The 25,661-nt window shown below is 46.2% G+C and overlaps 1 protein-coding gene across 1 annotated transcript in view; it reads right to left on the bottom strand.

The window, feature by feature from the left end:
- Nucleotides 1-924: 924 nt before the first annotated feature.
- The window catches only part of fntb (farnesyltransferase, CAAX box, beta), a 41,455-nt gene continuing 16,718 nt past the window's right edge, over nt 925-25,661 (bottom strand). The window contains exons 7-12 of the mRNA XM_042321418.1: nt 19,272-19,358; nt 16,295-16,424; nt 12,990-13,122; nt 5,989-6,100; nt 2,077-2,191; nt 925-1,821 (exon numbers count right to left, since the gene is read on the bottom strand). Of these exons, the coding sequence (XP_042177352.1) occupies nt 1,684-1,821; nt 2,077-2,191; nt 5,989-6,100; nt 12,990-13,122; nt 16,295-16,424; nt 19,272-19,358 (715 nt within the window). The 3' untranslated portion in view covers nt 925-1,683. The remainder of the gene's footprint in view (nt 1,822-2,076; nt 2,192-5,988; nt 6,101-12,989; nt 13,123-16,294; nt 16,425-19,271; nt 19,359-25,661) is intronic.

Genomic DNA, 25,661 nt, shown 5'->3' with positions numbered 1-25,661 from the left:
TATATATTGATTTCTGTATAAAGTAAATAACTCACAACAATTTATACTCAGGCCTTTATTTGGACAGCCCTAATGTTCTCCTCTTCTCTCAATCCCTTGTTTGTCAGTTGGGGACCAGCAATCAACCAGTTTGCTGGATGGATACTTGTAGTCCACTTCTCAGCAAGCACACTGCTCCACATATACAGTCCCTTCACAACGTTCACACCCCTTTAACTCTTCCACATTTTGTGTTACAGACAGAATTTAATATGAATTACATTTAGATTGTGTCATTGATACCCATAATGTCAAAGTGGAATTTTGTTTGCGGAACGTTTTGATTCAACTATTCACCCCTTTTGTTATGACTAACTTATGTTCAAGGGTAAAAGTGTTAAACTTGTCACATGGACTCACTGTGTTCAATAATAGTGGTTAACATGATTTTTGAATGACTGGCCCACGCATACAGGTAAGGCCCCTCAATTGAGTAGTGAATTTCAAGCCTAGATTCAACCACAAAGACCAGGGAGGTTTTTCAATGCCTTGCAAAGGGCACCTATTGGTAGATGGGTAAAAAATAAAAAGCTAAATATCCCTTGGAGCATGGTGAAGTTATTTATTACACTTTGTATGGTATATCAATACAACCAGTCACTACAAATATACAGGCGTCCTTCCTAACTCAGTTGCCGGAAAGGAAGGAAACTGCTCTGGGATTTCACCATGAGGCCAACGGTGAGGATGGCTCAACATTGTACTTACTCCACAATACTAACCTAATTGAAAAGAAGGAAGCCTCCATACATCCTGTTTGCAACAAGGTACTAAAGTAATACTGCAAAAAATGTGGCTAATAAATTAATGTTTTGTCCTGAATACAAAGCGTTATGTTTGGGACAAATCCAATACCACATTCCATATTTTCAAGAATACTAGTGGCTGCATCATGTTATGGGTATATTTGTCATTGTTAAGGACTGGGGAGTTTTTCAGGATAAAAAAATTAACAGAATGGAGCAAAGCACATGCAAAATCCTAGAGGAAAATCTTTCTACCAAACACTGGGAGCTGAATTCCCCTTTCAGCAGAACAATAACCTAAAACACAAGGCCACATCTACACTGGATTTGATTAACCAAGACAACATTGAATATTTGAGTGGTCTAGTTACAGTTTTTACTTATATCTACTTGAAATTCTATGATAAGACTTGAAAATGGCATTCAAGTCTTATCAATGATTAACAACCATTACTTTTTAAAGAATGTGTGAACTTATAAATATTTTTAAAAACTTTTTTTTTTTTTAAAGGTAGAATTCTGTGTAGATCGTTGACCAAAAATGACAATTTAATCCATTTTAATCCCACTTTGTAACATCAAAAATTTGGAAAAAGTCAAGTGGTGTGAATACATTCTGAAGGCACTAGAAGTTGCTCCTAACCACAGATCTAGGAACAGATTTCCCCTGAATCCTAAGGAGGATGACAAAAATATCTGATCCTGTATAAGGGGTTATGTGCCACTACTACCTTATCCCAGAGTTTATCATTGCAGTCGTAGTGCAAAAGAATCACCGATATAGACAAACCTTGCATCCCAAATAACTATTCATTCAAGATAAGCGATTCGGAGCCTCGCCTTCATGCTCAAATTGACCCCCTCAAATACGCTCATAGCCATGCCTACACTGTGAGCACTAGGAGTGGTCAGCAGTAGTGTTGCAGGCCGAGGACACCTCTTTCTGTGCAGGCACGGGGACAGGCAGCTGGTGGAAGTGTTGGATGGCCTGGGCTACCTTCTCTGGACAGATGTTGTAGACGGGGTGGCTGGGGGCCTGGAGAAAACACAACTTTTTAAAGCCATGTAAAATGTGAATTCCATCAACGAGCCACCAGCTAAAATCTAAACAGTGTCGCGTTCACATGATAGGGATCCTAAGGATGGGAACAGGAAACGGTCCACTTCTGGGTCATACTGTATGATGTTCATGCTAATTTAACAAGAAAGTGTCTACAAATCAGAAAGGGGAGCATGATACTTAAAAAAAAAAACTGGATTAAACATTCTCGAAAAACTCCTAGAGGCTCACCAGTCTGTTCTCCTCCCGGCCGACGATCAGCTCGTGGTGCAGATCCATGTTGCCAAAGTGCTGCGCTACGGACAGACCACTCAGACAGTAACAGGTGTGGTAGAAGTCTCTGGATCTTGAGGAGGAAAGGAAGAGGAATGTGTGAAAGGAGGTTCTTGTTTCTGCAATCAATTTATTGTAAAAAAAAAAAGGGTGTGTCTCTGTATGTAATACACACAGGTAACTACCAAAATAAAGGAAACACCAACATCAGGAGTCTTAACAGGACACCACGAGCCTCCAGAACAGCTTCAATGCACCGTGGCGTCGATCCCCCTATGTCTCTTTGAGACACCTCTTTCAGAGTAACAGATTTCTTCTAGCCATGGTAGGGATGTGCATGGTAGGGATGTGCATGGTTATTTGAATATCTAAACGGGCCTACATTTTAGCAAGCACATTTTCTTTAAACCAGATTTTTAACACTGAGAAGGCTTTTTCCAAATGAAATAAAAAAATATCCATTGCTACATAAAAGGATATACAATGACATTTAAAATACTACATTTAATAAAACAAACTTTTCAATGTAGTTACGACGTGCACGGTTCGGCCCATAAAAAAACAGGTAGCCTTCACGTGTGTAGCTTGTTGTTTATGTTGCCAATCAAATGGGCAAAGAAGCCCAATATGTAGCAAGTGGAGTGAGAGTTCACTAATTCAATGCAAGATGGAATAAATAAGCTACAAAGAGCAAATCAGCAGGTAGGCTGTTTTATCCAAATGGGGTTGGGGAGAAACCGCAGCATGTGGCCTCAATTGGGGCGGCAGGGTAGCCTAGTGGTTAGAGCGTTGGAATTGTAACCGAAAGTTTGCCCGTTCAAATCCCCGAGCTGACAAGGTACAAATCTGTCGTTCTACCCCTGAACAAGCAGTTAACCACTGTTCCTAGGCCGTCATTGAAAATAAGAATTTGGTCTTAACTGACTTGCCTTAAAATGTTTTTTTTTTTTACCTAGTTAGCTAGCTCGGAATTAACCTAGCTAGCTCGGAATTAACCTAGCTAGCTCGGAATTAACCCCTCTCTGAATTAACCCCTCTCTGAATTAACCCCTCTCTGAATTAACCTAGCTAGTTATAGCTGGTTAGCTTAGCTAGCTCTGAATTAATCTAGCTAGTTATAGCTGGTTAGCTTAGCTAGCTCTGAATTACCTATCCTAGCTTCTCTAGGCGACTCCAGATGAGACAGGCACGGGATGTTATACGGGATGATAAATAACATTCAGATTCTGAAGACTTTAATATCCTCAGAGGCAATTCATCTTGCAGCAGTCATAAAACATATCATATCTAAAAAAATAAATAGCAAAGGATATTTACACGCAAATAGGAAGGGTAAGTGCAGTTGCTATATGCAATTAGTCAACATATTAAGTTGCAGAATTGCATTCGGAATAAAAAGAGTACCTGGCCCTATTTTTTTTTTTTTTTTTTTTTTACCTTAGGGAGTCTGTACCTGCAGCCAGAGGGAATTCAGGGTGGAGTGAATGGGAGGAGTCAACCTCTATTGTATTCACCTTATGGAGAGCTCTGCCCAGGTAGAGATATGACGGTTCTTGCCCCGTGATTTTTCTACAAGTCCTGACTATCTTGTTTAACCTTTTTTCCCCCAGTGCAACCTTGATATCCCCAAAGCAGCAGGTCAAGCAGTAGGCCAGAATGATCTCAATAAATAATTTAGAAAAAAAAGACAACCATGATGGTTAGATCAACAATTTTATTTTTTAAGTGTAGTTTCCTTAAGAAATACAGTCTGTTGGCCTTAAAAAAATAGCGTCAGGACAGCTTGTTGATGATGACAAGCCCAAGGTGTTTGCACTCCTCCACTATTTCAATGGGTTCACCTTTTATCAGTGGTGGTGTGTGCATGGTAGTTCCTTCCAAAGTCAAATGATTGTGTCCTTTGTTTTTGAATGTATTTCAATTTAGATGGGATGACAGCCAAATCATTCAGAGCTGGTCCACTCTCTGTCTCATCCCCTTCGAGAAGACTAACCAAAGCAGTATATTTGATCAGGTGGCGCCCTGGGAACAGTCTCCGGCAGCTGTCTGTATACAGTATGAGGTTTTGTGAGGTTTTTGGGACAGGTACAACAATAGATTGGAAATGCCATCTCTATGGAAACAATGTATCAAGGGGCCATTGGAAGAGAGAGAAGACACCGCTCAGCTGAGCGGAAGTGTTTCAAGACACTACCACTTATGTCATCAGTCCACGGACTCTTTCGTGTAAAAAAATAAAATAAATAAAATAAATCACTCGTACGACTACCTCGCGCGTTCTCGGTTGCCATGACATCCTCCTCCAGACGGGCCGGACGAGCGGGGTGAAGAACTAAGGACTTAGTTAATTGGCTGTGAGAGAGGCACACCCTCTTGTTGTCCAGGCAGGGATCGATATGTTGCCTCGCTTTGAAGGGGGCGTTTGCCATATTCTTAATGCCCATCCAAGGCAGACCGAAATGGTCTCCCTGTGACATCATCTGTTACAGTTCATCCTTGTTCCGGAATCTTACACCCCCCCCCCCATCGCTCTCTGTAGCTCTCTTCTTTAGAGTAGATTATCGGAGGCAAACACTCCTTTCTTCATCTAAAGCACCACTTTCAATTCTTTGGTCACCCATGGTTTGTTGTTAGGAAAGTGGCTCCCATTTTGGCTGTAGTGTTTCCATACGCGTGGTCTTTGTTATTGTCTCCGGTAATGAACACACTACTCTCCGTATTAAATTGTATCATTTATTTACATATTAGGGAACCTGAGGTTTGATTATAAACGCTGTTTGACTTGTTTGGTTAAGTTTATTGGTAACATTTGGGATTCATTTTGAAGGAGGGAAACTGGGTGGATTATTGACTGAAGCGCGCCAACTAAACTGAGTTTTTATGGATATAAAAGGACTTTATCAAACAAAAGGACCATTTGTGATGTAACTGGGACCTTTTGGAGTGCCAACAAAAGATCTTCAAAGGCATTTATAATATCGCTATTTCTGACTTTCATGTCTCATCTGCCTGGTTGAAAAAAGTTTTTCATGCTTTTGTATGCTGGGCGCTCTCGTCAGATAATTGCATGGTGTGCTTTCACCGTAAAGCCTTTTTGAATTCTGACACAGCGGCTGGATTAACAAGAAGTTTAGCTTTATTTTGATGTATAACACTTGTATTTTTATGAAGGTTAAATATTTATATTTCTGTCATTAGAATTTGGCGCTGTGCAATTTCACCGGATGTTGGCCACCTGTCCGTAAGAAGTTAAAGCACTCGAGTGCTGCTTTAGCATTATGCTTAGGTTCATTATCCTGCTGGAAGGTCAACCTCTGCCCCAGTCTCAAATCTCTGGAAGACAGAAACAGGTTTCTCAAGAATTTCCCTGTATTTATCGCCATCCATCATTCCTTCAATTCTGACCAGTTTCCCAGTCCCTGCCGATGAAAAACATCCCCACAGCATGATGCTGCCACCACCATGCTTCACTGTGGGGATGGTGTTCTCGGGGTGATGAGGTGTTGGGTTTGCGCCAAACAGCGTTTTCCTTGATGGCCAAAAAGCTCAATTTTAGTCTCATCTGACCAGAGTACGTTCTTCCATATATTTGGGGAGTCTCCCACATGCCTTTTGGTAAACACCAAATGTGTTTGCTTATTTTTTTCTTTAATCAACAGCTTTTTTTCTGACAACTCTTCCATAAAGCTCAGCTCTGTGGAGTGAACTGCTTAAAGTGGCCCTATGGACAGATACTCCAATCTCCTCTGTGTGTGTGTGTGTGTGTGTGTATGTAGTGTGTGTGTAGTGTGTGTGTGTGTGTAGTGTGTGTGTAGTGTGTGTATGTAGTGTGTGTGTATGTAGTGTGTGTATGTAGTGTAGGGTACATACTTGCCAGGCTTGTCCAGCAGCCCTCCAGCAGGGTTCTGACAGCAGAGGAGGATGTACTCCTGCAACGCCTGCTGCTCAAACATCCACTTCTGCAGGCTCAATGTAGAGTCCCCTGTTGGTCAACAAAAAATGAACAAAAACTACAAAACCAATTATATTAGTTATATGGGATGAAGGTAGCCAGAGGCTAGTACTTTTCAGACCAGGGGTCGTAGAAAATGTGGTCCGCCTGCCGCTCTGGCTATCGATTGGTCCACCCGCCTGCCTCTCGCGCTCTCTCTCGGTCTGTCAGTCCGTCTGCCTGCTTCTATGTCTGTCTGTCGGTCCGTCTGCCTGCTTCTCTGTCGGTCCGTCTGCCTGCTTCTGTCTGTCGGTCCGTCTGCCTGCTTCCGTCCGTCGGTCCGTCCGTCTGTCGGCCCGTCTGCCTGCTTCTGTCTGTCTGTCGGTCCGTCTGCCTGCTTCTGTCTGTCGGTCCGTCTGCCTGCTTCCGTCCGTCGGTCCGTCCGTCTGTCGGCCCGTCTGCCTGCTTCCGTCCGTCGGCCCGTCTGCCTGCTTCCGTCCGTCGGTCCGTCCGTCGGCCCGTCTGCCTGCTTCCGTCCGTCGGTCCGTCCGTCGGCCCGTCTGCCTGCTTCCGTCCGTCGGTCCGTCCGTCGGCCCGTCTGCCTGCTTCCGTCCGTCGGTCCGTCCGTCGGTCCGTCTGCCTGCTTCTGTCTGTCTGTCGGTCCGTCTGCCTGCTTCTGTCTGTCTGTCTGTCGGTCCGTCTGCCTGCTGCAACGACTTACCTGGTCATGTATTATCCTTGACGAATCAAAAACGACACACAGAGAAATGCACTGGAGGAAGGGGACGTGCCAACTAGCTTGAAAAACCCCCAATACAAATCAAATAAAAACCAACAACAACGTCTTACCTGGTAATCCCCATACCAGAGCCTATGGTCATGAAGGGCAATACCTACAACTGGACATTGTTTAGAGCACAATGGGGGAAACAACTATGAGATTGCTTCCTTTTCATCCAGACCTGTAGCTGAGGTCTGTATCATAACTCTGCTAACCGTGATGGGAAAGGAATGTCACATCTTACAGTGGAATCTGCAGATGTCGAAAGCAGAGACAACTGACCTGGTCAAAAAAATTGATAGAGGAGCTACAGAAACACTCATTCAAGTTTTTATTATTATTTTTTAACCTTTATTTAACCAGGCAAGTCAGTTAAGAACAAATTCTTATTTTCAATGACGGCCTAGGAACAGTGGGTTAACTGCCTTGTTCAGGGGCAGAACAACAGATTTTTACCTCGTCAGCTCGGGGGTTTGAACTTGCAACCTTCACGGTTACTAGTCCAACGCTCTAACCACTAGGCTACCCTGCCGCCCCAAGTACGTGCTCTACGAAAAAGGTACATGTTTAACATTCGTCAACAAAGTGGACGTGAAACATCCGAGCAAGCTGGTGGACGTGTGAATTACGAGAGGTACTGGTTCGTGTCGGGCACTAAAAGACAAAGCTGCGTCAACGCGCATGCTCACAGAACCTGAACAAAGTCATAGACACGTGTCGTTCAAGTGGACCAGAGACATTATACCGACCGTAAGAGACCGTCACAATCAAAAGGCCAAACCTATGGTCGTAAACGGAGTTCACAGGGGACACTAACAAAAACACACTGCCAAACAACTTACCCTGTCATTACTGTGGTTCAGTACATGCCAAAGCCAAATGCCTAGCATACCTGTAAACAAACACATACCTCGACACATACCTGTAGACAAACACAACACATACCTGTAGACAAACACAACACATACCTGTAGACAAACACATACCTGTAAACAAACACATACCTGTAGACAAACACAACACATACCTGTAGACAAACACAACACATGCCTCAACACATCTCACAGGTCAATAACTCTGAAAGACGAGGCAAAACAAACTAGCTCCACTCAGTGCTGACCCATTGACATACGACCCCAGTCATACAATTAAAACGTCAACTAGACACGGGATCAACGGTGAATGTCATAAAACTACGGGGGAGGGGGGGGGAACTACAGCGAGCCACGGAAGACGCCATTCCAGTTCTCCAACCAAGAACAGCTACAGTAAACCTTTATGACGGCACACTGATAAATCCAACAGAAGCAAACCATCTCAAAACAGATCATGATGGAAAAATGGTTTCATATCAAATTTGAGGTCATGGAGACATCCCAGCTTCCTCTCCTGTCAGCTGACATGTGAGACTCAGTCTACTACATGGGATCCATGCCAACTTCCTCTCCTATCAGCTGACACGTGTGAAAGACTCAGGGTACTACATGGGAACCACAGCCAAATGTTACATCACATCAACACCCCAAGCACCACATCCACTGAGGAGATCATGTCCAAGTACAAGGACGTGTTAGATGGTCTTGCCTGCCTTCCTGGAGAGCTACACCTAGAAGCAGACGATGTAGCCGGGCCTGTGCAGCAGCTACCAAGACGGACACCTATTACACCTAATAGAAAAAATAACCAAAGGCCATACATTCAATGGACAATGCAGACATCACGCAAGTCACAGAGCCTACACCCTGGATGAACACGGTTGTCATAGACAAACCTGATAAACTACAAATATGCACAGACCATAGTGCACTCAACAAAGCCTTATAACGGAGATCCCACTTCCAAATGCCTACAATAGAAGAGACTCTACCAGAGATCTCCAACACAAAGGGTATTCTCAGTGACAAAGATATTGGCAAGCCAAACTTGATGAAGTGAGCATCTCTAACAACTTCCTGTACACCCGTGGGCAGGTACAGATGGCTGAGAATGCCATTTGGAATCAAGCCAGCAGCTGCCGAAAACAAACGCAGACAGTGGTGAAGCACTACAGGGACTTTAAATAAGTGAATGTGATCGCGGATGACATTCTATCCTATGGATGTGGTGACACACACACACACACACACACACACACACACACACACACACATTGATGGCAGATCATGACCGAAACCTCACAGTTCTCCTGAAGAGAGCAAGAGATGTCAACCTGAAGCTGAATTTTAAAAAAGAAACTCTGGTTAAAGCTACCTAGTGTGTCATGGTATCAAACCGTCACAACACCCAACGCAGTCTCAACCGCTGAGTCATGGTATCAAACCGTCACAACACCCAACGCTCAAACACTACAACCTGAACGAGGAAGTCACCCTGCGGTGTGATGCCAGTGAGGCAGGTTTGGGTGCAGCCCCGCCACAGAAAGGACAACCTGTTGCACTTAACCTCCAGAACATTTGACTCAGACAGAACAAAGATGTGCACAGATTGAGAAAGAACGTCTCGTTATTATTTTTTGAATGTGACAAGTTCGACCAGTATCTGCACGGCAGAGAGTTCATCACAACACAAAGCGACCACAAACCGCTGGAGCCAGTCTTAAATTTAAAAAAAAAAATCCCTACTCACAACAACCCAAGAGACTACAGAGAACGTTGCCAAGGCTACAGAAGATACCCACGTGCAACACAACGACAAAGAACTACATGGAGCCAACTTCCTGTCCAGAACAGCTCAAACCTAGGGAACAGACAAAATGCTAACACCAGCCACGGTCTACGCTGTGGGTCTAGACACAGCTGAGACCCAGAACAGGTGGATCCAAACAGTGATGTCCACATTCTCCACAAAAAAATAAAATAACAATGGAGTCAAAGTACACTGTTCCCAGGACCAACTGTTTCAGGCTTTGCATGCAAAAAAAAATCAACAAAATGTCTGGCCTGGAACCAAACAGGTTGTGAGTAACACTGAAAGATCCCTGGACGCACAAAAAGGATCTCACCTCAGACAATGGACAGATACTCAAAAGGGAAAAAGGGTCTTCATCCCCCGACATGTTACCCACGGATTTAAAAGGGTCTTCATCCCCGACATAGAGGCCGGACTCAGAAAAGGCACGTGATGCTGTTTTCTGTCCAAGGAGGAAGTAAAGATCCTTATCAGCAAATGTTCCACCTGCAACATCATCCAGAGGAGACAGCCATCTAGCGAATGGTAAAAATAACAGCATCGTCCACCAGACAACTCAGGACCGGCCCCCATCAGACAACTCAGGACCCGCCCCCATCAGACAACTCAGGACCCGCCCCCATCAGACAACTCAGGTGTGGACTTTAACGTTGGTTCTTATTGAAGGTGCTGGCATAAGAACAGACAGGTTATTACCATTGGTTCTTATTGAAGGTGCTGGCATAAGAACAGACAGGTTACCATTGGTTCTTATTGAAGGTGCTGGCATAAGAACAGAGGTTATTACCATTGGTTCTTATTGAAGGTGCTGGCATAAGAACAGAGGTTATTACCATTGGTTCTTATTGAAGGTGCTGGCATAAGAACAGAGGTTATTACCATTGGTTCTTATTGAAGGTGCTGGCATAAGAACAGAGGTTATTACCATTGGTTCTTATTGAAGGTGAAGGTGCTGGCATAAGAACAGAGGTTATTTACCATTGGTTCTTATTGAAGGTGCTGGCATAAGAACAGAGGTTATTACCATTGGTTCTTATTGAAGGTGCTGGAATAAGAACAGAGGTTATTACCATTGGTTCTTATTGAAGGTGCTGGCATAAGAACACAGAGGTTATTACCATTGGTTCTTATTGAAGGTGCTGGCATAAGAACAGACAGGTTACCATTGGTTCTTATTGAAGGTGCCGGCATAAGAACAGAGGTTATTACCATTGGTTCTTATTGAAGGTGCCGGCATAAGAACAGAGGTTATTACCATTGGTTCTTATTGAAGGTGCCGGCATAAGAACAGAGGTTATTACCATTGGTTCTTATTGAAGGTGCTGGCATAAGAACAGAGGTTATTACCATTGGTTCTTATTGAAGGTGCTGGCATAAGAACAGAGGTTATTACCATTGGTTCTTATTGAAGGTGCTGGCATAAGAACAGAGGTTATTACCATTGGTTCTTATTGAAGGTGCTGGCATAAGAACAGAGGTTATTACCATTGGTTCTTATTGAAGGTGCTGGCATAAGAACAGAGGTTATTACCATTGGTTCTTATTGAAGGTGCTGGCATAAGAACAGAGGTTATTACCATTGGTTCTTATTGAAGGTGCTGGCATAAGAACAGAGGTTATTACCATTGGTTCTTATTGAAGGTGCTGGCATAAGAACAGAGGTTATTACCATTGGTTCTTATTGAAGGTGCTGGCATAAGAACAGAGGTTATTACCATTGGTTCTTATTGAAGGTGCTGGCATAAGAACAGAGGTTATTACCATTGGTTCTTATTGAAGGTGCTGGCATAAGAACAGAGGTTATTACCATTGGTTCTTATTGAAGGTGCTGGCATAAGAACAGAGGTTATTACCATTGGTTCTTATTGAAGGTGCTGGCATAAGAACAGAGGTTATTACCATTGGTTCTTATTGAAGGTGCTGGCATAAGAACAGAGGTTATTACCATTGGTTCTTATTGAAGGTGCTGGCATAAGAACAGAGGTTATTACCATTGGTTCTTATTGAAGGTGCTGGCATAAGAACAGAGGTTATTACCATTGGTTCTTATTGAAGGTGCTGGCATAAGAACAGAGGTTATTACCATTGGTTCTTATTGAAGGTGCTGGCATAAGAACAGAGGTTATTACCATTGGTTCTTATTGAAGGTGCTGGCATAAGAACACAGAGGTTATTACCATTGTCATGTTTTTACTGGTTTTAATCCCAGGTCTCCTGTTTATGAGTCGAGCAGGAGTTCTCTTCATTTGTTGTGTAAAGGAAGATGCTACGAGATGCCGTCAAACCAATCTTAGTGTGATACTATATAGTACCAGTGAGCCAAGTTAGGCATTACTATGCACTGAATGGAGATGTATGCAAAAAAAAAAATCAAATCGTATGTGGACACATGCGACCGAATAAAACAGGCTCACATGACCGTGAAATGCTTACTTACAAGCCCTTAAACCAACAATGCAGTTCAAGAAAGAGTTAAGAAAATCTTTACTAAATTAGGTTTAAAAAATAATAATTAAAAGCGCAACAATAACGAGGCTGTTGGATGACTGGTGTGGTGTCGTTGAGCGGCTTCCCTGCATGTATATCGTATGTTTCAGATATTCAATAAAACAATACAATAACGAGGCCATGTACAGGGGGTACATCGTACCCAATGAAGACCGTATCAACATTCCCTTGCTCTTGTACGGAATAATCTGCCTACAAAACAGATTTTAACGAGTGTGAAACTTCTCATTTTGTTTTATATATGTGCAATAAGCATAAAACACAATGAAATAAGGAATTGGCAAATCGTTCTCATTCTGAGACATAAGGTAGGCCAACATCTCAACAAAGTGGACAGGCTAGCATGTTGTTCAGAACAGTTGGAGACGGACAGCCGTGTGTGTTCATAAAATCAACAGGGCAAACCTTGTTAGCTAGCAAATAGATTCAAGTTGAAATATTAAAAGATGAGCTGGCTACTCACTAGCACGTGGGCTTGAGAGGTTGTTGAGGAGACCGGTATTAGTTTTCTACAGCCTAATGCCTGCTACAAGAAGTGAGTTATTATTAGTCAACGGGCACTATGAATGGTACTAGATGAATTTGTAAAAAAAAAAATTAAAAGTGCATTTTCAGAGACAGACTTGAAATCCAGATCAGTGATTTATTGCAAAAACGAACTATTTTGATAAAATCATTTAATTATTAGTGGAGTAGTGTTTACCGTTTTAGAATGCAGTGTATTACCTTTAAATTGTACAACAAAGCTTATTAGATTAATTTATATCTATCTCTATACATCTATATATAGTGAATCGCCTTTAAGTTATAAAAACACGTAGATATGATTTTTAGGTCATATCACCCAGACTTAACTACATTTACGTTTTAGTCATTTAGCCATTAACTCTTATCCAGAGCGACTTAAACCAGTGAGTTCATACTGTAGCTAGCTAAACCCTAAAGTGTGGTTACTACACCTACCTCCTTTGAAGAGGGCTCTGTGTAGCAGTGGCAGCAGCCCAGCCTGCCAGAAGGAGTAGCAGCCGTCCACCAGTTTGTTACAACGACCCTGGAACCCTCCCTCGTACCTCATCTGTCTGCTGGCCACCCACCGCTACGGAGAGGAGGAGAAGGGAGGAGAGAGGAGAGGAGAGAGAGGAGGAGAAGGGAGGAGAGGAAGAGAAGGAGAGGAGAGAGAGCAGAGAGAGGAGAGGAGAGGAGAGAGGGGAGAGAGCGGAGAAGGGAGGAGAAGAGAAGAGAAGAGAGAGGAGAAGAGAAGGAGGAGGGAGAGAGAGGAAGGAGAGAGAGAGGAAGGAGAAGAAGGAGAAGAAGAAGGAGAGAGAGAAGAAGGAGAGAGAGGAGAAGAAGGAGAGAGAGGAGAAGAAGAAGGAGAGAGAGGAGAAGAAGAAGGAGAGAGAGGAGAAGAAGAAGGAGAGAGAGGAGAAGAAGAAGGAGAGAGAGGAGAAGAAGAAGGAGAGAGAGGAGAAGAAGAAGGAGAGAGAGGAGAAGAAGAAGGAGAGAGAGGAGAAGAAGAAGGAGAGAGAGAAGAAGAAGAAGGAGAGAAGAGGAGAAGAAGAAGGAGAGAGAGAGAAGAAGAAGGAGAGAGAGGAGAAGAAGGAGAGAGAGAGAGAAGAAGAAGGAGGAGAGAGGAGAAGAAGAAGGAGAGAGAGGAGAAGAAGAAGGAGAGAGAGGAGAAGAAGAAGGAGAGAGAGGAGAAGAAGAAGGAGAGAGAGGAGAAGAAGAAGGAGAGAGAGGAGAAGAAGAAGGAGAGAGAGGAGAAGAAGAAGGAGAGAGAGGAGAAGAAGAAGGAGAGAGAGGAGAAGAAGAAGGAGAGAGAGGAGAAGAAGAAGGAGAGAGAGGAGAAGAAGAAGGAGAGAGAGGAGAAGAAGAAGGAGAGAGAGGAGAAGAAGAAGGAGAGAGAGGAGAAGAAGAAGGAGAGAGAGGAGAAGAAGAAGGAGAGAGAGGAGAAGAAGGAGAGAGAGGAGAAGAAGAAGGAAGAGAGAGAGGAGAAGAAGAAGGAGAGAGAGGAGAAGAAGGAGAGAGAGGAGAAGAAGGAGAGAGAGGAGAAGAAGGAGAGAGAGAAGAAGAAGGAGAGGAAGGAGAGAGAGGAAGGAGAGAGAGGAAGGAGAGAGGAGGAGAAGGAGAGAGAGGAGGAGAAGGAGAGAGAGAAGAAGAAGGAGAGAGAGAAGAAGAAGGAGAGAGAGGAAGGAGAGAGAGGAAGGAGAGAGAGGAAGGAGAGGAGGAGAAGGAGAGGAGGAGAAGGAGAGGGAGGAGGAGAAGGAGAGGGAGTACAGCAGGAGAAAGAGAGGCAGTAAGAGAAGACAGAGTAAGGGTGGTGTTATTATCACTAAAGAGCCTCATCACAATGAGAGAAACTGACGCCATTTTCCCTACAGTCCCAGGAAGGCAGCCATTTTCTATCCAAACCAGCCATAGTGTAAATGCCATGCAGCGTACACATTGAGAGCAGATGGAGTTTCATCCAGCCTTTCTGCTCTTTAAAACTAGCCAGATGATGAAACCCCATGAGGTTCCTATCAGACAGGGTCTAACATGAATTGATATTTGAAAAAATGTGGACGTGGTTGCTATAGCAACGGCTAATTGGGAATCTTTCCAAAGCACGAGGACTGGACTGAATCATTATGGAATTGGTTTAAGTACCAGCTGGAGTCCTCAGTCGTGTCTCTGTTTCTGAAGCTGGGGAAGAAAACTTGACAGGTTTCACTCCCCAACTGCAATTACAGTTTTAGTTATATGAAAACAAAAACTTGTTCTTATAGAACAAATCCCCTCCCTGTTTGTGAGTTCTCTTCTCTTTAGTGTCTAGTGAATAGGACCTGTTCTGAGAGCTGTGCTGAGCGGTGCGGACGGGTGGCCAGAGCGGTGAGGACGGGTGGCCAGAGCGGTGCGGACGGGTGGCCAGAGCGGTGCGGACGGGTGGCCAGAGCGGTGGGGACGGGTGGCCAGAGGGGTGGCCAGAGCGGTGGGGACTGGTGGCCAGAGCGGGGGGGGACTGGTGGCCAGAGCGGGGGGGACTGGTGGCCAGAGCGGGGGGGACTGGTGGCCAGAGCGGGGGGACTGGTGGCCAGAGCGGGGGGGGACTGGTGGCCAGAGCGGGGGGGACTGGTGGCCAGAGCGGGGGACTGGTGGCCAGAGCTGGTGGCCAGAGCGGTGGCCAGAGCGGTGGCCAGAGCGGTGGCCAGAGCGGTGGCCAGAGCGGTGGCCAGAGCGGTGGGGACTGGTGGCCAGAGCGGTGGGGACTGGTGGCCAGAGCGGTGGGGACTGGTGGCCAGAGCGGTGGGGACTGGTGGCCAGAGCGGTGGGGACTGGTGGCCAGAGCGGTGGGGACTGGTGGCCAGAGCGGTGGGGACTGGTGGCCAGAGCGGTGGGGACTGGTGGCCAGAGCGGTGGGGACTGGTGGCCAGAGCGGTGGGGACTGGTGGCCAGAGCGGTGGGGACTGGTGGCCAGAGCGGTGGGGACTGGAGGCCAGAGCGGTGGGGACTGGAGGCCAGAGCGGTGCGGACTGGAGGCCAGAGCGGTGCGGACTGGAGGCCAGAGCGGTGCGGACTGGAGGCCAGAGCGGTGCGGACTGGAGGCCAGAGCGGTGCGGACTGGAGGCCAGAGCGGTGCGGACTGGTGGCCAGAGCGGTGGGGACTGGTGCTTGAGGGTTCCTACTGTTCTGGTAGTTTTGGGGGAGTGATCTACACGTCAGCCCATGGTGTCTCTTTCCAGACCTGGGCGGAGTCCAAAATGGCACCCTCTTCCCTATAGAGTGTACAACTTTTGACCAACCGGCCTCTGCGCACCCTCTATATACACATACTATCACTTCAGTCAAATACTGATCAAGAAAATGGGTTCTCAGGGGAAGTAGTGACATGGGATACCTCTGCTGAATGGTTGACTCAGTTCAGAAAAGAGGAGGAGATTTGAGGTCTGGATAGAACTGAAAGCAATGCTGTAGCTGAATGGTTGACTCAGTTCAGAAAAGAGGAGGAGATTTGAGGTCTGGATAGAACTGAAAGCATTGCTGTAGCTGAATGGTTGACTCAGTTCAGAAAAGAGGAGGAGATTTGAGGTCTGGATAGAACTGAAAGCAATGCTGTAGCTGAATGGTTGACTCAGTTCAGAAAAGAGGAGGAGATTTGAGGTCAATGCTTGGCTCAAAGCCTCCCCGTTCAAAATTATGTACAACTATCTTTTTTATAAAGTGTTATAGTCCATTACACAAATCGGAACCAAAGGAAACAAGACGTGGAACCTGTGATGTTGGTGACTCACCAGCAGAGACTTGAGATCCAGCATGTGCTCCTTCCCCAGGATGACCAAGGCAGCCATCCCACAGAAGGTGTACCCTCCATGGGCCTCTAGCCCAGGGACGCCCCCGAGACCCCCCTCCCAGTTCTGACAGCTGGAGGAGGACAGGAAGGAGACATCATGGTAGCAGACAGTGAGTAGGCATGAGGAAGACATCATGGTAGCAGACAGTGGGTAGGCATGAGGAGACATCATGGTAGCAGACAGTGGGTAGGCATGAGGAAGACATGGTAGCAGACAGTGAGTAGGCATGAGGAGACATCATGGTAGCAGACAGTGAGTAGGCATGAGGAGACATCATGGTAGCAGACAGTGAGTAGGCATGAGGAAGACATGGTAGCAGACAGTGGGTAGGCATGAGGAAGACATGGTAGCAGACAGTGAGTAGGCATGAGGAAGACAACATGGTAGCAGACAGTGAGTAGGCATGAGAAGACATCATGGTAGCAGACAGTGGGTAGGCATGAGGAAGACATGGTAGCAGACAGTGAGTAGGCATGAGGAGACATCATGGTAGCAGACAGTGAGTAGGCATGAGGAAGACATCATGGTAGCAGACAGTGGGTAGGCATGAGGAGACATCATGGTAGCAGGCAGTGGGTAGGCATGAGGAGACATCATGGTAGCAGACAGTGGGTAGGCATGAGGAAGACATCATGGTAGCAGACAGTGGGTAGGCATGAGGAAGACATCATGGTAGCAGACAGTGAGTAGGCATGAGGAAGACATCATGGTAGCAGACAGTGGGTAGGCATGAGGAAGACATCATGGTAGCAGACAGTGGGTAGGCATGAGGAAGACATCATGGTAGCAGACAGTGAGTAGGCATGAGGAAGACATCATGGTAGCAGACAGTGGGTAGGCATGAGGAAGACATCATGGTAGCAAGACAGTGGGTAGGCATGAGGAAGACATCATGGTAGCAGACAGTGGGTAGGCATGAGGAAGACATCATGGTAGCAGACAGTGAGTAGGCATGAGGAAGACATCATGGTAGCAGACAGTGGGTAGGCATGAGGAAGACATCATGGTAGCAGACAGTGGGTAGGCATGAGGAAGACATCATGGTAGCAGACAGTGAGTAGGCATGAGGAAGACATCATGGTAGCAGACAGTGGGTAGGCATGAGGAAGACATCATGGTAGCAAGACAGTGGGTAGGCATGAGGAAGACATCATGGTAGCAGACAGTGGGTAGGCATGAGGAGACATCATGGTAGCAGACAGTGGGTAGGCATGAGGAGACATCATGGTAGCAGACAGTGGGTAGGCATGAGGAGACATCATGGTAGCAGACAGTGGGTAGGCATGAGGAGACATCATGGTAGCAGACAGTGGGTAGGCATGAGGAGACATCATGGTAGCAGACAGTGGGTAGGCATGAGGAAGACATCATGGTAGCAGACAGTGGGTAGGCATGAGGAAGACATGGTAGCAAGACAGTGAGTAGGCATGAGGAAGACATCATGGTAGCAGACAGTGAGTAGGCATGAGGAGACATCATGGTAGCAGTCAGTGGGTAGGCATGAGGAAGACATCATGGTAGCAGACAGTGGGTAGGCATGAGGAAGACATTATGGTAGCAGACAGTGGGTAGGCATGAGGAAGACATCATGGTAGCAGACAGTGGGTAGGCATGAGGAGACATCATGGTAGCAGACAGTGAGTAGGCATGAGGAGACATCATGGTAGCAGACAGTGGGTAGGCATGAGGAGACATCATGGTAGCAGACAGTGGGTAGGCATGAGGAGACATCATGGTAGCAGACAGTGGGTAGGCATGAGGAAGACATCATGGTAGCAGACAGTGGGTAGGCATGAGGAAGACATCATGGTAGCAAGACAGTGGGTAGGCATGAGGAAGACATCATGGTAGCAGACAGTGGGTAGGCATGAGGAAGACATCATGGTAGCAGACAGTGGGTAGGCATGAGGAAGACATCATGGTAGCAGACAGTGGGTAGGCATGAGGAGACATCATGGTAGCAGACAGTGAGTAGGCATGAGGAGACATCATGGTAGCAGACAGTGGGTAGGCATGAGGAGACATCATGGTAGCAGACAGTGGGTAGGCATGAGGAGACATCATGGTAGCAGACAGTGGGTAGGCATGAGGAAGACATCATGGTAGCAGACAGTGGGTAGGCATGAGGAAGACATCATGGTAGCAAGACAGTGAGTAGGCATGAGGAAGACATCATGGTAGCAGACAGTGAGTAGGCATGAGGAGACATCATGGTAGCAGACAGTGGGTAGGCATGAGGAAGACATCATGGTAGCAGACAGTGGGTAGGCATGAGGAAGACATCATGGTAGCAGACAGTGAGTAGGCATGAGGAAGACATGGTAGCAGACAGTGGGTAGGCATGAGGAAGACATCATGGTAGCAGACAGTGGGTAGGCATGAGGAAGACATCATGGTAGCAGACAGTGGGTAGGGCATGAGGAAGACATCATGGTAGCAGACAGTGAGTAGGCATGAGGAAGACAACATGGTAGCAGACAGTGAGTAGGCATGAGGAAGACATCATGGTAGCAGACAGTGAGTAGGCATGAGGAAGACATCATGGTAGCAGACAGTGAGTAGGCATGAGGAAGACAACATGGTAGCAGACAGTGAGTAGGCATGAGGAAGACATCATGGTAGCAAGACAGTGAGTAGGCATGAGGAAGACATCATGGTAGCAGACAGTGAGTAGGCATGAGGAGACATGGTAGGTATTCACTGTCTTTCTACAGAACGGTGTGAACACATGATCACTTCGAAGTTATTTTTCTAAAGTACAGGGGACCAAACCTTTGTAATTATTACAGTCCATTTAACTCACAGTATGACTGTACTATTCTTATGATGTAACTGAAATGTTTATTATCAAAAAGGAACACCAGTTCGACAGACAGACATGAAATAAGTGGTCTGGCTGAGCGCTATACTACAGTACCTGACAATCCACGTGGGAGTGTCCTGGAACAGAGTGGGTGTCATGATGTTGGTGAGAGACGCCACTGATGCAGCACAGTACGTACTCCTACAACACAGAGAGGGGTGGGGCTTAATACACAGTACGTACTGCTACAACACAGAGAGAGAGGGGTGGGGCTTAATACACAGTACGTACTCCTACAACACAGAGAGAGAGGGGTGGGGCTTAATACACAGTACGTACTCCTACAACACAGAGAGAGAGGGGTGGGGCTTAATACACAGTACGTACTCCTACAACACAGAGAGAGAGGGGGTGGGGCTTAATACACAGTACGTACTCCTACAACACAGAGAGAGAGGGGTGGGGCTTAATACACAGTACGTACTCCTACAACACAGAGAGAGAGGGGTGGGGCTTAATACACAGTACGTACTCCTACAACACAGAGAGAGAGGGGTGGGGCTTAATACACAGTACGTACTCCTACAACACAGAGAGAGAGGGGGTGGGGCTTAATACACAGTACGTACTCCTACAACACAGAGAGAGAGGGGTGGGGCTTAATACACAGTACGTACTCCTACAACACAGAGAGAGAGGGGTGGGGCTTAATACACAGTACGTACTGCTACAACACAGAGAGAGAGGGGTGGGGCTTAATACACAGTACGTACTGCTACAACACAGAGAGAGGGGGTGGGGCTTAATGCACAGTACGTACTGCTACAACACAGAGAGAGAGGGGGGGCTTAATACACAGCACGTACTCCTACAACACAGAGAGAGGGGGTGGGGCTTAATACACAGCACGTACTCCTACAACACAGAGAGAGAGGGGTGGGGCTTAATACACAGTACGTACTCCTACAACACAGAGAGGGGTGGGGCTTAATACACAGTACGTACTCCTACAACACAGAGAGAGAGAGGGGTGGGGCTTAATACACAGTACGTACTGCTACAACACAGAGAGAGAGGGGTGGGGCTTAATACACAGTACGTACTCCTACAACACAGAGAGAGAGGGGTGGGGCTTAATGCACAGTACGTACTCCTACAACACAGAGAGAGAGGGGGTGGGGCTTAATACACAGTACGTACTGCTACAACACAGAGAGAGGGGGGTGGGGCTTAATGCACAGTACGTACTCCTACAACACAGAGAGAGAGGGGTGGGGCTTAATACACAGTACGTACTGCTACAACACAGAGAGAGAGGGGTGGGGCTTAATACACAGTACGTACTGCTACAACACAGAGAGAGAGGGGGTGGGGCTTAATACACAGTACGTACTGCTACAACACAGAGAGAGGGGGTGGGGCTTAATACACAGCACGTACTGCTACAACACAGAGAGAGAGGGGTGGGGCTTAATACACAGTACGTACTGCTACAACACAGAGAGAGAGGGGTGGGGCTTAATACACAGTATGTACTCCTACAACACAGAGAGAGAGGGGTGGGGCTTAATACACAGTACGTACTGCTACAACACAGAGAGAGAGGGGTGGGGCTTAATACACAGTACGTACTCCTACAACACAGAGAGAGAGAGGGGTGGGGCTTAATACACAGTACGTACTGCTACAACACAGAGAGAGAGGGGTGGGGCTTAATACACAGTACGTACTGCTACAACACAGAGAGAGAGGGGTGGGGCTTAATACTCAGTACGTACTGCTACAACACAGAGGGTGGGGCTTAATACACAGTACGTACTGCTACAACACAGAGAGAGAGGGGTGGGGCTTAATACACAGTACGTACTGCTACAACACAGAGAGAGGGGTGGGGCTTAATACACAGTATGTACTGCTACAACACAGAGAGGGGTGGGGCTTAATACACAGTATGTACTGCTACAACACAGAGAGGGGTGGGGCTTAATACACAGTATGTACTGCTACAACACAGAGAGAGAGAGGGGTGGGGCTTAATACACAGTACGTACTGCTACAACACAGAGAGAGAGGGGTGGGGCTTAATACACAGTACGTACTCCTACAACACAGAGAGAGAGGGGTGGGGCTTAATACACAGTACGTACTCCTACAACACAGAGAGAGAGAGAGGGGTGGGGCTTAGTACACAGTACGTACTGCTACAACACAGAGAGAGAGGGGTGGGGCTTAATACTCAGTACGTACTCCTACAACACAGAGAGAGAGAGGGGTGGGGCTTAATACACAGTACGTACTGCTACAACACAGAGAGAGAGAGGGGTGGGGCTTAATACACAGTACGTACTCTTACAACACAGAGACACCAAGAAAGAGATAACGAGAGAAAAACCGAGGGAGAAAGATCGAGACAGAGGAAAGGCTGTCCAACCACTTAACAAATCAAATCAACGTTTGTCACGTGCGCCAAATACAACAGGTGTAGTAGACCTTACAGTGAAATGATGAATACAACAGGTGTAGTAGACCTCACAGTGAAATGCTGAATACAACAGGTGTAGTAGACCTCACAGTGAAATGCTGAATACAACAGGTGTAGTAGACCTCACAGTGAAATGCTGAATACAACAGGTGTGGGTAGACCTTACAGTGAAATGCTGAATACAACAGGTGTAGTAGACCTTACAGTGAAATGCTGAATACAACAGGTGTGGGTAGACCTCACAGTGAAATGCTGAATACAACAGGTGTAGTAGACCTTACAGTGAAATGCTGAATACAACAGGTGTGGGTAGACCTTACAGTGAAATGCTGAATACAACAGGTGTAGTAGACCTTACAGTGAAATGCTGAATACAACAGGTGTGGGTAGACCTTACAGTGAAATGCCAAATACAACAGGTGTAGTAGACCTCACAGTGAAATGCTGAATACAACAGGTGTGGGTAGACCTTACAGTGAAATGCCAAATACAACAGGTGTAGGTAGACCTCACAGTGAAATGCTGAATACAACAGGTGTAGTAGACCTTACAGTGAAATGCTGAATACAACAGGTGTAGTAGACCTCACAGTGAAATGCTGAATACAACAGGTGTGGGTAGACCTCACAGTGAAATGCTGAATACAACAGGTGTAGTAGACCTTACAGTGAAATGCTGAATACAACAGGTGTGGGTAGACCTCACAGTGAAATGCTGAATACAACAGGTGTGGGTAGACCTTACAGTGAAATGCTGAATACAACAGGTGTAGTAGACCTTACAGTGAAATGCTGAATACAACAGGTGTAGTAGACCTTACAGTGAAATGCTGAATACAACAGGTGTAGTAGACCTCACAGTGAAATGCTGAATACAACAGGTGTGGGTAGACCTCACAGTGAAATGCTGAATACAACAGGTGTAGTAGACCTTACAGTGAAATGCTGAATACAACAGGTGTAGTAGACCTCACAGTGAAATGCTGAATACAACAGGTGTGGGTAGACCTCACAGTGAAATGCTGAATACAACAGGTGTGGGTAGACCTCACAGTGAAATGCTGAATACAACAGGTGTAGTAGACCTCACAGTGAAATGCTGAATACAACAGGTGTGGGTAGACCTCACAGTGAAATGCTGAATACAACAGGTGTAGTAGACCTCACAGTGAAATGCTGAATACAACAGGTGTAGGTAGACCTCACAGTGAAATGCTGAATACAACAGGTGTAGTAGACCTTACAGTGAAATGCTGAATACAACAGGTGTAGTAGACCTTACAGTGAAATGCTGAATACAACAGGTGTAGTAGACCTTACAGTGAAATGCTGAATACAACAGGTGTAGTAGACCTTACAGTGAAATGCTGAATACAACAGGTGTAGTAGACCTTACAGTGAAATGCTGAATACAACAGGTGTAGTAGACCTCACAGTGAAATGCTGAATACAACAGGTGTGGGTAGACCTCACAGTGAAATGCTGAATACAACAGGTGTGGGTAGACCTCACAGTGAAATGCTGAATACAACAGGTGTGGGTAGACCTTACAGTGAAATGCTGAATACAACAGGTGTGGGTAGACCTCACAGTGAAATGCTGAATACAACAGGTGTGGGTAGACCTCACAGTGAAATGCTGAATACAACAGGTGTGGGTAGACCTCACAGTGAAATGCTGAATACAACAGGTGTAGTAGACCTTACAGTGAAATGCTGAATACAACAGGTGTGGGTAGACCTCACAGTGAAATGCTGAATACAACAGGTGTGGGTAGACCTCACAGTGAAATGCTGAATACAACAGGTGTAGTAGACCTCACAGTGAAATGCTGAATACAACAGGTGTAGTAGACCTCACAGTGAAATGCTGAATACAACAGGTGTGGGTAGACCTCACAGTGAAATGCTGAATACAACAGGTGTGGGTAGACCTCACAGTGAAATGCTGAATACAACAGGTGTGGGTAGACCTTACAGTGAAATGCTGAATACAACAGGTGTGGGTAGACCTTACAGTGAAATGCTGAATACAACAGGTGTGGGTAGACCTCACAGTGAAATGCTGAATACAACAGGTGTGGGTAGACCTTACAGTGAAATGCTGAATACAACAGGTGTAGTAGACCTCACAGTGAAATGCTGAATACAACAGGTGTAGTAGACCTCACAGTGAAATGCTGAATACAACAGGTGTGGGTAGACCTCACAGTGAAATGCTGAATACAACAGGTGTGGGTAGACCTCACAGTGAAATGCTGAATACAACAGGTGTGGGTAGACCTCACAGTGAAATGCTGAATACAACAGGTGTGGGTAGACCTCACAGTGAAATGCTGAATACAACAGGTGTGGGTAGACCTTACAGTGAAATGCTTTCTTACAGGCTCTGACCAATAGTGCGAAAAAAGGTGTGTGTGTGTAAGTAAAGAAATAAAACAGTAAAAACACTTTGGAAAATAACAGTAGCAAGGCTCTATACAGACACCGGTTAGTCAGGCTTATTGAGGTAGTATGTACATGTGGGTCTGGTTAAAGTGACTATGCAAATATGAACAGAGTAGCAGAAGTGTAAAAGGAGGGGTTGGGGGGAGGTGGGACACAATGCAGATAGCCCGGTTAGCCAATGTGCGGGAGCACGGGTTGGTCGGGCCAATTGAGGTAATATGTACATGAATGTATAGTTAAAGTGACTATGCATATATGATGAACAGAGAGTAGCAGCAGTGTAAAAGAGGGGTTGGGGGGGGCACAATGCAAATAGTGTGGGTAACCATTGGTTACCTGTTCAGAAGTCTTATGTCTTGGGGGTAAAAACTGTTGAGAAGCCTTTTTGTCCTAGACTTGGCACTCCGGTACCGCTTGCCATGCGGTAGTAGAGAGAACAGTCTATGACAGGGCTGGCTGGGGTCTTTGACAATTTTTAGGGCCTTCCTCTGACACCGCCTGGTGTAGAGGTCCTGGATGGCAGGGAGCTTTGCCCCAGTGATGTATTGGGCCTTTCACACTACCCTCTGTAGTGCCTTGCGGTCGGAGGACGAGCAATTGCCGTACCAGGCAGTGATGCAACCGGTCAGGATGCTCTCGATGTTGCAGCTGTAGAATCGTTTGAGGATCTCAGGACCCATGCCAAATCTTTTCAGTGTCCTGAGGGGGAATAGGCTTTGTTGTGCCCTCTTCACAACTGTCTTGGTGTGTTTGGACCATTCTAGTTTGTTGTTAATGTGGACACCAAGCAATTTGAAGCTCTCAACCTGCTCCACAACAGCCCCGTCGATGAGAATGGGGACGTGCTCGGTCCTCCTTTTCCTGTAGTCCACAATCATCTCCTTAGTCTTGGTTATGTTGAGGGATAGGTTGTTATTCTGGCACCACCCGGCCAGGTCTCTGACCTCCTCCCTTTAGGCTGTCTCATCGTTGTCAGTGATCAGGCCTACCACTGTTGTGTCGTCTGCAAACTTAATGGTGTTGGAGTCGTACCTGGCCATGCAGTCCTGTGTGAACAGGGAGTACAGGAGGGGACTGAGCACGCACCCCTGGGGAGTTCCAGTGTTGAGGATCAGCATGGCAGATGTGTTGCTACCTACCCTCACCACCTGGGGGGCGACCCGTCAGGAAGTCCAGGATCCAGTTGCAGAGGGAGGTGTTTAGTCACAAGGTCTTTAGCATATTGATGAGCTTTGAGGGCACTATGGTGTTGAATGCTGAGCTGTAGTCAATGAATAGCATTCTCACATAAGTGTTCCTTTTGTCCAGGTGGGAAAGGGCAGTGTGCAATAGAGATTGCATCATCTGTGGATCTGTTTGGGCGGTATGCAAATTGGAGTGGGTCTAGGGATTCTGGGATAATGGTGTTGATGTGAGCCATTACCAGCCTTTCAAAGCACTTCATAGCTACAGACATGAGTGCTACAGGTCTGTAGTCATTTAGGCAGGATGCCTTTGTGTTCTTGGGCACAAGGACTATGGTGGTCTGCATGAAGCATGTTGGTATTACAGACTCAATCAGGGACATGTTGAAAAT

The sequence above is a fragment of the Oncorhynchus tshawytscha genome, linkage group LG05, assembly GCF_018296145.1.
Source record: "Oncorhynchus tshawytscha isolate Ot180627B linkage group LG05, Otsh_v2.0, whole genome shotgun sequence".
Lineage (NCBI taxonomy): Eukaryota > Metazoa > Chordata > Actinopteri > Salmoniformes > Salmonidae > Oncorhynchus > Oncorhynchus tshawytscha.
Note: the sequence above shows the minus strand (reverse complement) of the source record. Positions and strands in the feature narration are given on the sequence as shown.